This window comes from Taeniopygia guttata, chromosome 1, assembly GCF_048771995.1.
Source record: "Taeniopygia guttata chromosome 1, bTaeGut7.mat, whole genome shotgun sequence".
In the NCBI taxonomy this organism is placed as follows: domain Eukaryota; kingdom Metazoa; phylum Chordata; class Aves; order Passeriformes; family Estrildidae; genus Taeniopygia; species Taeniopygia guttata.
The window spans coordinates 81725089-81742068 of record NC_133024.1 but is presented as its reverse complement, the minus strand read 5'-3'; the positions used below and the strand labels follow the sequence as shown (position 1 = coordinate 81742068).

Sequence of the window (16980 nt, the reverse complement as noted above, 5' to 3'; positions counted from 1 at the left end):
GGGCGGGGCCGGAGAGCCTCGGGCCGTGTCTTTGGCGGCTGCAGCGGCCGTGTGCGGGGAGAATGGCTCTGCAGCCACCCTGCCCTGCTCTGCCCGAGGGGAAGGGCTGCAGCTGTCCCGGTCATGTCCTGCGCACCAGCTGAGGCAGCCTTGAAAGACAGATTCAGTCAGATTGGAAAAGATCTCTGAGATCGAGTCCAGCTTACGACTGAACACCACCAACAGACCATGGCGCTGCTCCAGCTTTTCCGTAAATACCTTAAGGTATAGTGACTCCACCTCCTCCTTGGGCATTCCATTCACCCCATCTGTGAAGAGATTATTCCCTGAGTCCAACCTAAATCTTCCCTGGCACATCTTGAGGCTGTTTCCTCTTGTCCTCTTGCTGGCTGCCTGGGAGAAGAGGCTGAGCCTGGCTACAGCCTCCTTTCAGGTGGTCCTAGAGAGTGATAAAGTCCCCCCTGAGCCTCCTTTTTCTCCAGGCTTAACAACCCCAGCTCCCTCAGTCGCTCCTCACAGGACTTGTTCTCCAGACCTTTCATCACCTCTATTTCCCTTATCTGGATCCACTCCATCACCTCTATGTCCTTCCTGAATGCCGGGGCACAGAACTGGATGTGGTACTTGAGAGGCGGCCTCACCAGTGCTGAGTAGAGGACACACATCATGTTTAACACCCCATCCCTTCTGCTCCCCTAATGCTGCAATAAAGTATTTGGAAAAGAGGTGTTATCACCTTTTCTTAGCTCAGAAGGAAGCCTAGCATAAGAAGGATATGAAAGTGTTGGAGCAAGTCCAGAGGAGGCCATGAAGTTGATCAGAGCTGGAGCACCTCTGCTATGAAGAGGGCTGTGGAAGCTGGAACTGTCCTGCCTGGAGAAGGTTTAATGGATCCCTCATAATAACCTTTCAGCACCTGAAGGGCGAAAATACGGAAGTCAGAGAGGCACTTCTCACAAGGGAGATACTGATAGGACGAGGCATAATAGGTACAAACTGAAAGAGGGGAAATTTAGGTTCGGCATTCTGAAGAATCTTTGGGGTCCCTTCCAACCTGTACCATTCTATGATGCTGTGACTCTATTTTCATCATCACTTGTTGCATTTTCATCAAAATTGAAATATCCCCTATTTGGCCTTTTAAGTAAAAAAGTAGAGAAAGTAGTAGAAAAAGAACATAAAAACTCAGATTACTTTCAAATAGTGTGATGCTGCATGCTTTCTCAGTTGGCTTGGAATAAAGTGAAATGTATCCTCCAGCATTAAAAATATGTCCAGTCATTAAAACAGCAGTTTGCATTGCATATTCCGATCTTTTGACACCTGTCTTATGGACCATGTATCTCATTGGTGGAGCCAGGCTCTTCTCAGTGGTGCCGAGCAATAGACAAGAGGCAATAGGCAGAAACTGATGCTCAGGAATTTTCACCCAAGTATGAGGAGGAAGTTTAATGTGCAGTTGACCATGCACTGGGACAGGCTGCGCAGAGAGATTGTGGTGTCTCCCACATTGGAGATATTCAAGAACCATCTGGACACAATCCAGCACAGTGTGCTCTAGGATGGCCCTGCTTGAGCAAAGAATTTGGACTAGATGATCCCTTCCAACCTTTCCCATTCTGTGATTCCATGGCTTGTGTCAGATTTGCCAAATCTGACAGCCCAGTGGGGGTGAGACTAGCACAGCCCCATGCCCCAGGTGCCCCCAGCAGCAGGGCTGAGAGTGTATTGCATTGCCAGCAGGCAGACATGCACACACTGTATGGCATGTGTACTTGGAAACATGGAAAACCACACAGAGTAATATGGACAGGGACACTAGGAGCTCACACAGGCACAAATGCCACCAGGAGTCTCTTTGTTCCCCTCTGGCTGATCAGGATGAAAAACTTTTTTGTATGCACACACATTCGCCTACCTAGCTATCATATATGTGGACCTCCCTGTACCACAACTTGGACAGGGCTCCTGTGGCACCTGGAGGGGCTGGGACAGGGAACTCTGTTGGCCTCGTGGTGCTGCTGGGGGCTCCCCCTCTGCTCCTGTCATGGTGCATGGGCATCAGCCATTTGTCTCAATAACCTGACAGGCTGTACGTCATCCTAGGTACCAGGATTTAAGATTTGAACTTCGATTTTTAAATTTTTTTTTTTTTTTTAGTGGCTATGGTGACTTAAGAGCATAACTGAAAATTTAAAGACATCTTTTCTCAAGTAATTACAAAATACAAAGAACCTAGGGAAATTATGCTGAACTGAAAAGAGAAATAAAAACCTTAGATTACGTACCACTGTGGATGTCGACAGCTGTGCTCTGCGTATTCATAATACTGAATATAGTTCTGGGATATCTAGAGAGTCAGCAAGGAAAATTGGGCCTCTGTGAAAAAGAAGTAGTCTAAGCTTGTCCTAAATCTTGTCAGAACAAATTCACTGTTCCTTTTGAACAAGGAACAAGCAGTGTGACACTGCTCCTTGCAAATGACAGGTGTGAAAGATATTGCAGAAATGAAAGCCATAGTATCTTTCTTACAATGCCAATACAATTTTTGATGGACTAAAAGGACAAGGATCTCATCAAGTAACAGAAGCTTATGTTTCCTGGCACACACCAGAAAAGAGGTGGAGTTCTTCCTCTGGGAAAAAAGATTACAACCCTGCAAGTTTAACATAAATGTAAATCCTAATATATGTATATCTTCAATGTGACTGCATTACGAACCAAAGAAAGGGAAATTGCAATTGTATGGGTGTTCCTAGAATCTGGGACACATTTCTTATCCAGAGTCATCTTTCTATACTATGCCTTGTTTTGTGTTGAATATAAGCAAGCATAATAAACTAAAATCAGACACTCCAGAGGACTAAGATGTTGATGCAAAGGTTTACATATCAAACCAACAGGCCAAATTTTATTATTTTCCTCATTTTATTCAGTCTTCTAATATAGTTTGGTTATCATAGCAACACGGCAATGAAGCTGTGACTCCATCCCAATCTGTGTGTATGAATAAAGGAAAGACTTGAGATGAAAGAACACCTATTCCTGACAGCTTCTTTTGAGAGAGAGGAACAAAGACTGATCTGTCTCTAGATACCTGTGGAGCCTTTACAGATGCACCTAATATAACTCTCTTTCTTAGGTGTGGCTTCCCATTAACTGAAGAGTTAAACAAGCCTGATTTATTTCCCTTAACAGAATTCTGCTTTGCGCAACAGACTTTTTGAAACTTAAACAAATACATTTGAAATATGTGGAATTTCTATATATTTTGTCTGTTTAAAAGACAAAACCACAAACCTGTTGAAATACATATTTTCATTTACCATCTTTATATGCTATTTCTGCTGGTCCAAATGTCAAGCTAAAGAACCCTGTGAGAAAAGCTAAACCCCATCACATAAGCTGCCACTGCTGGGAGAGGTTTGGCAGAGAGCCGTTAACCCTCCACAGCGGCGGTGCAAGCCAGGCACAGCAAGTGGGAGGCTGCAGCGAGATGGCCGAGGGGAAGATCAATGACACCAGCAGTTATCAGAAAAGTTTGTGTCATGGCTGACTGGGCTAGTCAAAGATTAGCTTGTCCAAGGTTGGTTATGAAACTATTGACTTTTTCCAAATATCCAAGGTATTTTGAGCAGAAGCAAAACAGCAGTTAAAGCTCTGAACTGCAGAGACCTCATTACTTTTGTTCTGGAGCTCTCTGCTTTTCTGTTTATGCATTTACTCGGTAGCCATGACAGTAACACCTTGAAGCATATAAAGAACACTGTGATCATTAAGTTCTTGTACCTACCTTTTTGTGTATTGTGATGAGTGTATGTATTTCAACCCAGATGTATTATTTGCCTGAGCTGCCAGTGCAATCACAGTATCATCTTATTTGGGGAACAGTGCATTTCCATTGCGAGGAAATTAGTGAACCCTAGGGGATTAGCTATAAAGTTGCTATGAAGGGAATGAGCATTTCACCTTTCACAGGGCAGCTTGACTTTTCTAGAAAAACCTCATCAATTCAAAGAGCTCACACTTACATTTTTCAAGGAACGTTTTCCTGCCACCAAAATCCTTGCCATAGTCTAATGTGTCTGCCTAACTTGTGAAGTAATTAATACATCTTGTTTCTGTTACTGTAGGGGAAAAGATCTTTAGTTGTTTGCAGATTGATTCTATTTCATCAGCTAATCATCAGTAACTCCGTTTAAAATTATGGTGTCACTTAACATTCCCCATCTTGTGTTTTATTTTTGTCTTTTTATATACAGCTTGTATTTAGCTAGCAGCCTTCTGAGCATAGTTACCAGCTTCGTATAGCACTCTATCTCCTTGATATTTTAAGATTGCTTTACATGTTCAACTAGATCTTTGGTTCATGAAGGGGTATTCTAGATTTTTCCAGACTCAGGGGGTGCTTTCAGAGCAGATGCCTTAGATTTCTTTCACAGTGTTATTGCTTAGCTCTGTGTTCTCATAGGCCATTTTTAAGAATCCCTATCAATTTGTCAGCTCAGGTACAAATGCTCCTTACTCCTTTTCTGTCCAGCTTAGAAGGCTTGTAATATCTTAATGTCTCTGGGTGACCATTTCCCAGAATTTCCTTTATATTTGAAGCAGAGTAGTAGTACAACCGTATGGAGATATTTTATGGAGACCACAGGAAGTCAGATGAAATAAGATTTAAATACACTGTAGGATAAAGGCTGTAGGATACGCAATGTCCCTGTAAATGTTTTTACACATACTTAATTTGAAGATTTTTGTCTTCACAGCATAGTTATCAAAAGACATCATACCTTGGGAAGAAACTTCACAACTGCTGAGGGAGTGCAGTACAAATAGTACCAGAAGAATACCAACCCATTTGTCAGGCACCTCCATGCCCATCTCCTGGGACAAGGAAAGCAGCTACATCAAACATGGATGTAGCAATGCCCAGGAAGATGACACGGCCATTCACAAAGCAACTTTTAATAGTACAGAAATCATTATCCAAGCCTCAAAGGGTCATCCTTGGCCAGCACATTTAAATAGTGTAAAAAGTGTCTTTCCAAGAATAATTGAAGAAAGGGTGTTAGGAATTCAAACTAACTACTTTGCTTTTGGCCTCTGCCACAGAAGAGGTATTACAAACTGGAGAAGCCTAGAGCCTTAAAAAAAAATTCAGCGTGAAGACATCTAAGTCCTAATGAGAGGACCACAGAATGACAGATTTTGTTCCTGTGCTGGCCAAGAGGATGAGTTGCCAGGTCCACAGCAGCAACACAAGATAAAGGAAAGAAAAGAATGTTTCCTTCCTGCTAGTTTCTACCTGATATCAAATATGTGTTATATCCTACTCCAGTATAAGGTGAAGTGCTGCAAGCACATCCAGATCTACACGACATAGAAACAGTATTACAGTTACACACAGTGCCAGTGTTGACTTTCCTAGCTGTTGCTCCAGCCAGTGTCTACTGCTGAGAGCAACTTCTGGACTGCAGCTTTCTTCGTGCTGTGAAATTGAGGCCAACAAGCAGCCTCAAAAGGGAAGACAGGGCAGAGTCTAATAACCCTGTAGTCTCTGGGACAGGAGGATAAGTGTTTTCTGACAGCATCCCTAGACACCTGTGTGTTTGTGTGTTTGACAGCCAGTGTATTATATTGAATCCGTGAGCCTCTCTTGAAGTCATATGTCTGGTTTTTGCTGCACGACCAGGTTCCACCTCTAATCTCAGCATCACCCCAGTCTCACTTCAATTAACACTTGCATTGTCTCTAGACAAAAAGAATCTGTGTATCAGACTATAAAAAACACTGGTTCTGTGTTATTTAAATTTGAAAAACGCATAAACAAGTACATAAAATATTTTGGGGAAAATGTACATATACATAATATATACATTATATATGCAGCATGCACATTATCTATGTGTGTGTATGCTTATAAAAAAACTTATATGTACACATATGTGATGTAAGATACAAATATATAGTTGCCTAAGACTGGAAAATAAGTCTTCCTTCTTTTTGTACAGTATAATGATAACTGCAAAGACAATAGCATGAAATTAGGGAAGCTTAAAATTAGGTGCAGAGAAGAGAATATTAATTGGCTCAACTGTAATCCCAGTTTTTCCAGAAAATAACTTCCGAGGCTCCAAGGTCAAGAGCATCTTGGAGCTCTTATATTTATTATCTGAATCTCCACCGGAGGGCAGTGTGTCCCGTCTTTTTCCTACGTATTTGATCATGAACATTTAAAGTACCTGCAAATTGCTGTAACTTCTAAGAACTAAAGACCACACAACCAAACGCTAACATTCCTAGTTTTAATTTTAAGGATTACATAACAGGGTCCTGTCACTGGTGACCACAGAGAAGAGGTCAGTGCCTGCCCCTCCTCTTGCCCTGCCAGGCGTTCTCCCATCAGCGTCCTCTTCTCCAGGCTGAGCAATAGATACACATGTGTATGTACAGATGTGTACTTTTAGGGGCAGTCATAGCTGATGTGAATGGCAATATGTCTAGCAATATCTTGAAAGAGATGCATTGAGATTGGAGCAATGAAGAGATACCATAAGCACACTAAGAAGTGCTAAGATATGACTGCCACAGATCTTAAGGCTCCTTCAACAAATTTTCATGGTTATAAGAACAGGAATAATTCTACCCTATGAAACAAATACTGTTATTGAATATGGAAATAAACACTGTCAGATTTCTATCTTCTATCATCTCAATTTTATCAGATGTATCAAGTGAAGAAAATTTAAATGTTGTATTTTAGCTTATTTTTGTACTCAGATATTTAAAAAGGCTCAAACATATGGACACTTTATGTGAAAGTGTACAGAGAAATTTGTATTACTCATCAAAATGGGGTGGGATCACCCCATAGGTATGCATTCTGCATATACTGTGGAATGCCGGATTAAACAGGGAAAGGAAAACATATCAGCATGTTGACAATAATAAGGAACTGGGGAAACTAAGTCAGAGGTGTTGTGGTGCTGAAACTTTTTTGAGGGAGAAAAAGCCATTGCATTCCATAGAGGGTTGCTAATTGAGAAGGTGGACAGGCTCTTTTTAGAGGTAAATGATGGGAAGAGACTTTAGCTTATACATTAACATATATTTTCCTTTATTTTCTGAAGCCGTGTGAGTTTGGGGTGGTAAGAAAGACCTACACCCTATTTAAGTGCTTGCTGGGATCCCCAGGAATATTATTTAACCTGCTGTTACAAGCATGAAGATGGCAAAATTCAAAAAGAGCTATCAAGAGGAAGATGGTGATACCAACATTTCTTTTGTAGTGTGTGTCTACACAGAGATCTGCTGTCATCTGGATGTCTGAATGCAATCAAAAACCAAAGCAGGTATTGTTTAGGAAATGAAGGAGACAGTCATCAGTTATCATGATGCTGCCAAGCAATAAAATGCTTAGGGCACCACTTGATGAGGTAAGTTAAACCTTTTGTGCATGGCAAGTCCACACTTCCAGAGGTTTGAGTCACTCTGTGAGATGTTTTTTTCTGTATCTCAATAGTGTTTATTTTTCTGTGAATCACATTCCTTTCCTTACAGCAGAGATCTGGAGATTTACTGCTGCTCCCAGGTTTTCTGCTGAAAAGGCGCCATGTTTCTAAAATGAAAGTGGCTGTTTATGAAAAAAAAAACTATTTACAGACATTCTCAAACTGCAGATAGCGTACTGCAGAAAATAACTTCCTGCGTCTCTCTGCAGTCACTTAAAGTATTTCTCTGCCCAGCTGCCACAGAAGTTACTTCTTTAACCCTTCTTCCATCTCTAGCTTGAATCCGTTTATACTTCATACAAATCTGATGTCCTTTCTCCTTTTATAAAGCTGCTCAGGTACACAGCAGAGGAGATAAACCTTCAAATTTCCTCAGATTTAAGGCAATCAACTTCTCCATTTTCCTGGTACTTTACCATACCCAACCACAGCAGTTAAGATTGTGGAACATACTAGGAAAAGCTCCAAAGGGCAATTAGCCTGGGAAGCTCTCAGTAGGACAATGGGCAATTTTCTTTCTGCAAGCTGGGGCATGCCAGAGCCAGGTCCTGTAGACAGTGGTGTAGAAGCTGGGGAAAGAGAACCATCAGTGTCCATGTGCTGAAAATTTCTGCAAAAAAAACCAGTCTGACTGCAAGACATTATTCTGAGCCAATATAGTCAAGAAGGGAGTTAAGGTATTTATTTATGCTAAAAGCTAGGAAGGTAATCTGTCTGACACCTCTGAACTTCATGTTTTATAATTAAAGACGCTTGAGAGTCTCCTCATTTGATAACGTAGTCCAGATGTTTAAGGACTTTAAGGAAAAATATTAGAAGACTTGCAACTATGTCATGAAAGACCAGGAGTTCTGTGGCAGTCCAGACATCAGTAACGCAGGGATGTTTTGGTTTGGGTTTTTTTTTTTTCTTTCAAATAAAAAAGAAAGCTTTAAAAAAGATATTTCCACTCAGCATTATGCTGTACTTTATTATGCACTCCATAATTACACTTTATAGGTTCAAGAAGAAAACACTTACTTGCAAAAACTTAATCCAGAATGAAAGTAATCCAAATATATAAAAATTAATAGTATGACTGAAATTTTGCTCTCAGTAACTTCTTTTGAGACTATGAACTCTGACATAAGTGAAGAAAGTACTATTCCTATAAAAGATTCCTGGTTGGTTTTTTTTTGTTTTTTTTTTTTTTTTTCCCAGGATGAATTTAATTACTAAGGAAAATAACCAAGGCTTATATCCTAATCATGCTTGTAAGCATTATTTTATATTAGAATTTTCATTTGGGCACTTAAAAGAACTGTGACATTAGATACACCTAAAAATTTTACCAATAAAACTGATTCTTTTAATGGATTTCACCAGGTCATAACATTGTAAATTATCTTTTTTAGAGGAACTTGTCAGGTCATTGAAAAAAAATTTTGTTACACTAAAAGTACACTAAAGTGTATTTGCCAATGTATTTGTGACAATTCATGCCAGAAAATTGTACTCTTCCCTAATGCAGCTGTAAGGTTTAAAGAGTAGACTAGGCTGCTGCCTGAGAAGTTAAAAAAAACCCAAATTGCCATGCCTCAAAAGTACTAGCAGGTCTGCTGCTAGCCAGCTCAAACAGCAAAGAGATAGGTGACAGAAAAAATGAGACCAGAGGTCAGAAAATATGTCAGAAATTGAATTAATAATTATGTGTTTTGAAGCAAAATGGATGAACTGTTACAAGCGCCTGGAGAGATTTGTTGAAGGGCAAGACACATATTCATCTTTACCTGATTGTGAAAGATCACTTGGTTAGGGGGACTGGACATGGTGAACTTCAGCGGTCTCTTCCAGCCTCAGCCATCCTATGATTCTGTAACCTGTCAAAAGGGGCTAAATGACAGATGATCAAGCTTGTGCACCAGGCTCCCCGACTATGGAATAGCCTCTTCCAAGATGGTAGCAGGCTGAATTTCCTGCTGAATCCCTTCTTGGTAGCACCCCAGCAGGCAGGGGGGTAGAGGCCAGGCACCAAGGTGGTTCTGGCAGGGCTTAACTGGGAGTGTGAGATGGACCAGTGTGGAGCCAAGGGGCTGTCTTGCTTATGGTGTCCTGCCTCAAACACTGGCATTTCAAGAGAAGGGAGAACAGGGCAATTACATCCTATGACTTCCTCTTAGTACTCCTCCAGCCTTTGACAATTTTAATCCTTGAGGTCTTCCTCGGCATGTGGTGGTTTGCCTGTTTAATAATCTACAATGGATTTCTTTTCCATGTTTTTTTCCAGTTTCTCTGGACAAGTGTACTATGTGCACCCACAACATTCTTGGCAAAGTGTTTTCTAATTTTATTATGAGTTGTAAGAAGAGATATGAACTTGATCTGGTTTTAAGCCTAGATCTCATTAGCTTAATGTGTTGTTCACCAATTATTGGACAAAGGCAGTGTAAGTCATCCAAATCTGATTTTGCACTTCATTGAGGATTTTGGAGGCCTTTTCCCTACCTATCTTATATTATTTCTTTTCTGAGATGAGCAGTCCTGAACTATTTAACTTCTAAGATTTTAAATTAATTTTTTTAGAGCATACCATATGCTCTTATCTTGGTCTTTTCTAGTTCTTGTTGATCCTATCTGTGACAGAGGCCAGAAGTGGATTTCTATGATACTGAGCCGACAAATGGAATTATGGATTATGATTTACTTAGTCACTGACAAGAAACATCATTTTATACACAAAGCTGTAACTGGGTTTCCCTGTGTGCATTACTTCACTACATTACCAACACTGAATTTTACACACAAATTGTGTGTGAAATTGTGCTATCCCTCACATCTCTGGGTAAGCACATACCCTAACCATCGCCTTAGAGAAAACACCCTGGTGGGTATCAATGTAGACATGTAGACCTCATGTTATTTTAAACAATTTAAACTAGAAAAAATGACAAAAAGTGATGAGTTGACTTCAGGATAATCTCTGGCCCTCTCACATATTAGCATATATGCAGCCAAACAGAAAATGAACCCAAAATGGAACACAGTCTAGGGAACATTTATGAAAGCACAGCATCACCAGCTGGTTGAGCAAGGTGATTGTCCTGTTTTTCTTTGTGCTGGTCTGGTCTTATCTTGCATCCTGGGTGCCACAATATAAGAAAGACATGAAGTTCTTAGAGAGCATCCCAAGGAGCGCTACAAAGACAGTGAAGCGTGTAGAGGGGAAGCTTTATGAGGAACAGCTGAGGGGACTTGGTCTGTTCAGCCTGGAGGAGACTGAGGGGAGACCTCACTGCAGTTACAACTTCCTTGTGAGGGGAAGCAGAGGGGCAGGCACTGACCTCCTCTCTCTGGTAACCAGGAATAGAACCCAAGGGATTGGCCTGAAGTTGAGTCAGGCAAGGTTTAGGTTGGATATCAGGAAAATATTCTTTACTCTGAGGGTGTTTGGGCACTGGAGCAGCTCCCCAGGGATATGGTCACAGCACCAGCCTGACAGAGTCCAAGAAGTGTTTGGACAATAGTCCTGGGTGCATGGCACACTCTTGGGGATGGTCCTGTGCAGGCCCAGGAGCTTGACTCGATGATCCTTGTGGGTCCTTTCCAAGTTGATATATTCTATGATTCTATGATTCCATGACTACTGACCCTGACTGTCTGTTCCCAGTTTCCTCCAATGCCCTCTTCCAGGATGGGGGTGGGACAGGCTCTGAATGCTAGGCTACTTCAGAAATGCATAGAAATTAAAAAAAAAAATATGTATTGTTGCACCTATTGGGCAAGGAGAAGGATTAAAGTTAGACAAAATCTCATTAAATTACTTTTAAATACTTATATAATTTGTGTGAAGGGTCTATGACAATGCCAACTTCTGATATATATGTATCTATCCTGTAAAGAAATCTGAAAAAAACGGAAAAAAAATCCAACAAAAACAATGATAAATAGATTACTTCTATTTCATAATTTGGTTTCCCTGCCCTCGTCTATGCTTGTAAGTTTTTCATGCATGGCACATCCAAACACGGGAATGAATCTTAAATCAAGTACTTTTAATTTTTTAAAATTTTTATCATTATATGTACAAAAAAGTTCAAGCACATTAATAGGTTAAATTTCTATACAGTAATTAAAAAAAAATAACACAAAACGCAATCTCCCCTCCCAACCCTGAAAACAAAGAGAAGTCTTTACATTCTTGTCTTTGCAGTAAAATTACATTAACTACATAATAATGCTTACAAGTAAGCAAGTTGCCCAGGGCCCATATTCCCCAAATTGAACATAATATGGACATGAACTTCTCAATAGCTTCACAAATTGCAATGTATATTTATTTTTATGTCTTTATTTATATGTATATATGTATATGGATGTCAACTTACACTCATTGATCAAGGAGGGTAGAAGCCATTATTCTTAGGGTGCTCCCGAAGGATATATTTCCAGGATCAAAGAACAGTATGATGGGCCTCTTTTAATAATAATTTATTCTCTTCCTATCTAATAAAGACTCTCCAAGACTTCATAGTATACGCCATCAGACTCAAAGGATTGCTGTTAATGAGTGCATTTTTATATTTCTTTCACAAGGAACAATCCCACTGACCCAAACAGGAATCTGAGCTAACTAGAGGCTAGTTAGTGAAATGACATGAAGTATACTCAAATGAGGCATCCTTCCTGTTCCTTTTTAAACATTTTCAGAAGAGACATGAAGGGTTATGAAGAGCTGCATGAGTTTGGAGAGAACATTTTCAGTTTTTGTGAGCATCTTTTCTCACTCGAAAAAGGAGCAATTCACTGTTTTTCAAAATATAGCAGTCGATGTCCAAGATGCAAGGTTTCTGCCCTTTTGGCTTTATTTTGTGTCAGTTATAGCTCAGGCACTTTGCAGCATATTTTAGGAGGGGCTATGCACTTGCGGACCATGTTCAAGATAATACAGAGTCAAAGTCTGCATTAGATGTAGGAGAAGTAAAGGCTTTCAATGTAAAAATAGTTCCATGTTAAAAAAAAAAAAAAGAAAAAGGAGAGAGATTTCGGTATAAACTTCAAAAAAATTATATGCCACAAAAAAATGCAGAAAACAATTAAACAATTGTGATAATGAGATAGCTGGAATCATGTGAAAGTGAATAATGAAGGGTAGGTTCCAGGCAAATTGATGGGAGGGTTTAGGTGACTTACGTATCACAAAGGTTGGCCTTGTATGCAGAAAATGCGCAGATTAATTAAAACTAACACTGTGAAATGCCACAAAGCATTGAATGTTCACATTGGCTTGTAAATGGTAGTGCTAGGTCCACTCACATTTATTTTGCTCCAAAAACTGACAATACTTTAGCAGAAGATAGGAAATTCAAATATCTCACTGTGTGTTTTGGCTTTCCACCCTTCACTGTGAATAAATTAATGGTAGTTAATTTGTAGTAGTGGTGGAAAATTGGTTTTTAATCATGAGATGCCCAGAGAAAAATGGCAAATTTTAAGGGCCTTGGGTGTCACCTATTACTTAGGCACAGAAGCTCAGGAATCAGTGCAGCATGAGATGTCTCAACCAACTAACTACAGTGCTGTGGATAGCTTCCTCCTCAGTACTGGATGCAGTTGAAGCGCAGTAAAAGGATATGGTGTATTTTTCTCTTGCTTGTAAGGGGGTCTTGTCTGGTCTTCTCGGGTGGTTTGTGTCTCTCCCCTGTCAGTGAGAGTTAAATGTAGGTAAAAAGCTGTAAATACTACAGGAAAAAAATATCTTTTGTCTGTCCCCAGTGCATGTTCTGTAGCAGTTGTCTTTCCAGGCACACAGGCAGTGTTGAGATGTGAAAAGGATTAAACATGGCACGGAATATGCAAACAAGCTGTAGAAAGATATTTCAGAGGAGGGCTCCAAACACTGGATTGCTCAATCCACCTGCCATAACTTATTTTCAGGATATTTGGCACAGCTCCCATTCTCAAGCCTTATTTTTTTCTTTCTTTTCTTCTTTCTTCTTGCCTGCCTCAAAGAAGTATGTTTCTGACATCTGGCCATCAGGAAAAGTTTTCATCTGGTTTACGCTGGCACAGAGTGACTCTCCAGTCTGTGGCTGAGTTTTCATTTATCTAGCTGAAAAATCTGGTTTATAATCCAGGCCATCTCTGTAAGGAAGAAAAAATCATTCCCCAGGCACTATGTAGAGCTAAATTATGCTAAGGGGAATGGTTCTTTTAGGTGTAGCCTACAGTGAATTGGTGAAAATGACCAGTTGATACTAACCACATACAAGCAGCATTGGTACTGTAATTGATTAATGTGGAAAAGTCTGTTTCCTTAAATAAACTGCTCCCCACAGTCCTAAGAAATTAATAACTTCAAGAAATGCAGCAGTGTTTGCAAATGCTGTTAGCTTTTCTTTCATTGTATGAGACATTTTTCTGTATAAGATTGAAATAAATAATATGAGTCAACTTAACCTTTTCAAGTGTCAGTGTGGTTTGACTCTGAAAAGCAGTTGGGTGAGTGTTGTGATTTCACAGTGGATGTGCATTATGCCTTAATGGTAAAATACCATGCTACTTTTATTCTTTCTTTTATAAAAATACAACAAGAGATAAAAAAATATAATAATAATAAAAAAAAAACCAAACAAAGAGAAAAAACAAGCTTAGCGCATTGCTTAGAAAAATAAAAATAACTCCCTTACTCCCAAACTAGCTTTGGTGTATGCTCTAATTCATGTACAGTGATATTTCACATTCACTGAGAATCAGAAGTCTTTGGTTAACTATCATAAAACCTCAGACTAACTGTTCTAAACCTATCCCTCAGTCTTATGCAGCAAGGCTATTTCCAGGCTAACCTTGTTTGATTTGCTTCAGTGCCTTCTTGAATAAATTCAGTCCCTTTAGCACTTCCACGAGCAGAAAATGCTGAAATTCAATTTAAGTACAGCTTGAGTTCTGTCACTGAAGCAAGGTATTTTGAGTGTGGCCTTTGAAAAGGAAATGTTTTCTCTGTCTACTCATGAGTTTCACAGGTATCTTTCTCCTGGGAATATCTAAAACTAAAAAACACTTTCCTGCCTTTTCAAATTGACATTTACTCCCTCTAACCCGTCCATAGGTCCACTTGACATTGATCTGGCTGACATGGTCCTGCCAGAGAATAAACTTTCCCTTCTGTTTTCCAAGCTGTCGCTGAGCAGTACCATAGGGCGAAACAATTGCATGAATTTCTGGTAAAATTCTTTCGATGCAAAATAATAAATGAAGGGATCTAAGCAGTTGTTGAAGCAACTGAGGCACAAGGTGAGCTTGTAGGCAGGGTACAAACTGCTGCTGTAAAATAGGCGGCTGATCATATGTGCAAGTAAGATAAAGTTATTGGGGGCGAAGCAAGTGATGAAGGACAGAAGGACAATTGTCGCCAGGTATATGGATCTAGTCTTTTGCTTATTACCATATCTGCTTGATGTCTGAATTAGCTTCCTAATGATACCAATGTAGCATCCAACTGTTACAACAAAAGGTATCAGGAACAGCACAACAAATAAAGTGAGGAGAAAGGCTACCCAAGCTCCAAAGGTGGGCAGCATATCCCATTTTAGGACATCAAAACAGGTTATAATCCCTAATTCTTTCACTTCATAGGTCAAGTCTGCAGTTTCTAGTGGGTAGAAGGCTAGTAGCAAGGAAAACCACATAGCTAGGCAGGCAGCCAAGGCATATCTTTTTCTTCTCCACTTGCTCAACTTCAAGGGGTGTACCACACCCATGTACCTCTCCATGCTGATAAAGGTCATGGTCAGTATGGAAGAATACATGTTCGAATAAAACATCACTGTCACAAGGCTGCAAAGAGTCTTGCCAAATCTCCAGTGATTGCTTTGGAGGTGATAAGAAATCTGGAAGGGGAAACAGCTGACCAGCATAAGGTCTGTGATGCTTAAGTTGATCATGAAGATAACAGAAGGTGTTTTGGGTTTGATGTGCCAACAGAGCACCCAAAGGGAGAACAAGTTTCCAGGGATGCTGACCAGAGCCACCACTGTATACACAATTGGGAGGGTGAAGGAGACTGTCTTATTCTGGAGCATTGCTAGCGTCAAAGCGTCCAGGTGGGATTCGTTTTTAACCATTATTCACAAGTAGGTTGTTGATCCCTGTAACCAGCTGGATCATATCATGAACACTTGGCTTGAAAACCTAGAGGAGAAATGTCAAGTGAAGAAAACAATATGTCAAAACAGAAATTAGGGACATAAATCACAGATCAAAGATCATAAATCATATATTAATCAACTAAAAAGATCCTTTCATTTGACAGCTTTTCCTTGAGTGCACTGAATCCATTAAAATTACTTTCTGAAAAGTCTTGCCTCCCTCCAAATCATCATAATGTTTTACCAGAGTGACATCTTCCTATCTTGGAGCAGCTACCTTTTCTCTGCTGAATGGTTTTCTGATACTTAGACTCATAGAATCATTAAACTTGAAAAAGACATCCAAGTTCATGGCACCTTTGAGCAAACACCACCATGTCAATTAAACCATAGCACTGATTATTGTTAACCAGCACCCCTGGGTTCTTTTCTACTGGGCAGCTTATCAGCCACTCTGCCCCAGTCCTGTAGTGCTGCACGGGGTTCTTGTGGCCCAAGTGCAGGACTTGGCGTTTTGCCTTATTGAACCTCACACCATTGACCTTGGCCCATCAATCCCTTCTGTCCAGATTGCTCTGTAGTCTATTCATTTTCACTCCTCCTGTGTTACTGTAACATAAGAAAATCACATATCACAAGTTGAAATTCAGTTGATGTCTGTGTGGAAACACTAGTCCATAGATTCTTCTTGAGCTAAATCCATTGTATACTCTAGATGTCATAACCTTGATTTCTGTGGTGCACAATATCTTCTGACGTTTTTCCCCTGCCAACTAAACTGTGATCCATTTCAAGTAAGAGCTGGCTTTTATTTTTTTTTTAAATTTTTTTAAAATTTTTTTTAACTTAGAAAAAGGAGAACATGCATTCAATGACTCTTGCTATATTGTAATATAAACAGAATATAAGAAAAGAAACATGAGAACCATGGAAAACTGCACTTGCTTGGACTGGTTTACAGGCTGGAGAAACCCTCTTCTACCAAGAAGAAAAAATGATTGATCTTCAGTTTCTGCAAAATGTAAGTTATTTAAAAATATTCTGTTTGTAGCTGTCTGTAATTCTGCAAAATTACTTTCAGTTTTGCAGTCTGCAAAGTGGACCCATGCTTTCACTGTCTGCTTTTCATAGATCTTTCTTGGCAGATGCAATAGCTCATAGTTTAGTAGGTTTATTTTAAGCAGCATTCAGCAGCTGCAGGAAAGAGCCCACACCTCACTGCTTGCTTTCGTTAAGCTGCAAGTACAGGGAGGCAATTTCGCAAAAGTACAGCATTGAGAAAGTGAAGAAATGGCAAAAAATGCCCAGAAAGACAGAGGGTAGATCTGCAGAATGTTCTGTGCAGA

At 40.0% G+C, this 16980-nt stretch overlaps 1 protein-coding gene and 1 long non-coding RNA gene across 2 annotated transcripts in view; one reads left to right on the top strand and one right to left on the bottom strand.

Annotated features, from left to right (window-relative positions):
* LOC140684548 (uncharacterized) lies at window positions 1-13620 on the top strand. Its single transcript, XR_012056937.1, has 3 exons — window positions 1-264; window positions 7290-7436; window positions 13500-13620. It is a non-coding gene; the product is annotated as an uncharacterized lncRNA (long non-coding RNA).
* Window positions 11522-16980, bottom strand: part of P2RY8 (P2Y receptor family member 8) — a 33350-nt gene continuing 27891 nt past the window's right edge. Inside the window, exon 3 of the mRNA XM_002198203.7 lies at window positions 11522-15677. Within this exon, the coding sequence (XP_002198239.1) occupies window positions 14537-15610 (1074 nt within the window). The 5' untranslated portion in view covers window positions 15611-15677 and the 3' untranslated portion in view covers window positions 11522-14536. The remainder of the gene's footprint in view (window positions 15678-16980) is intronic.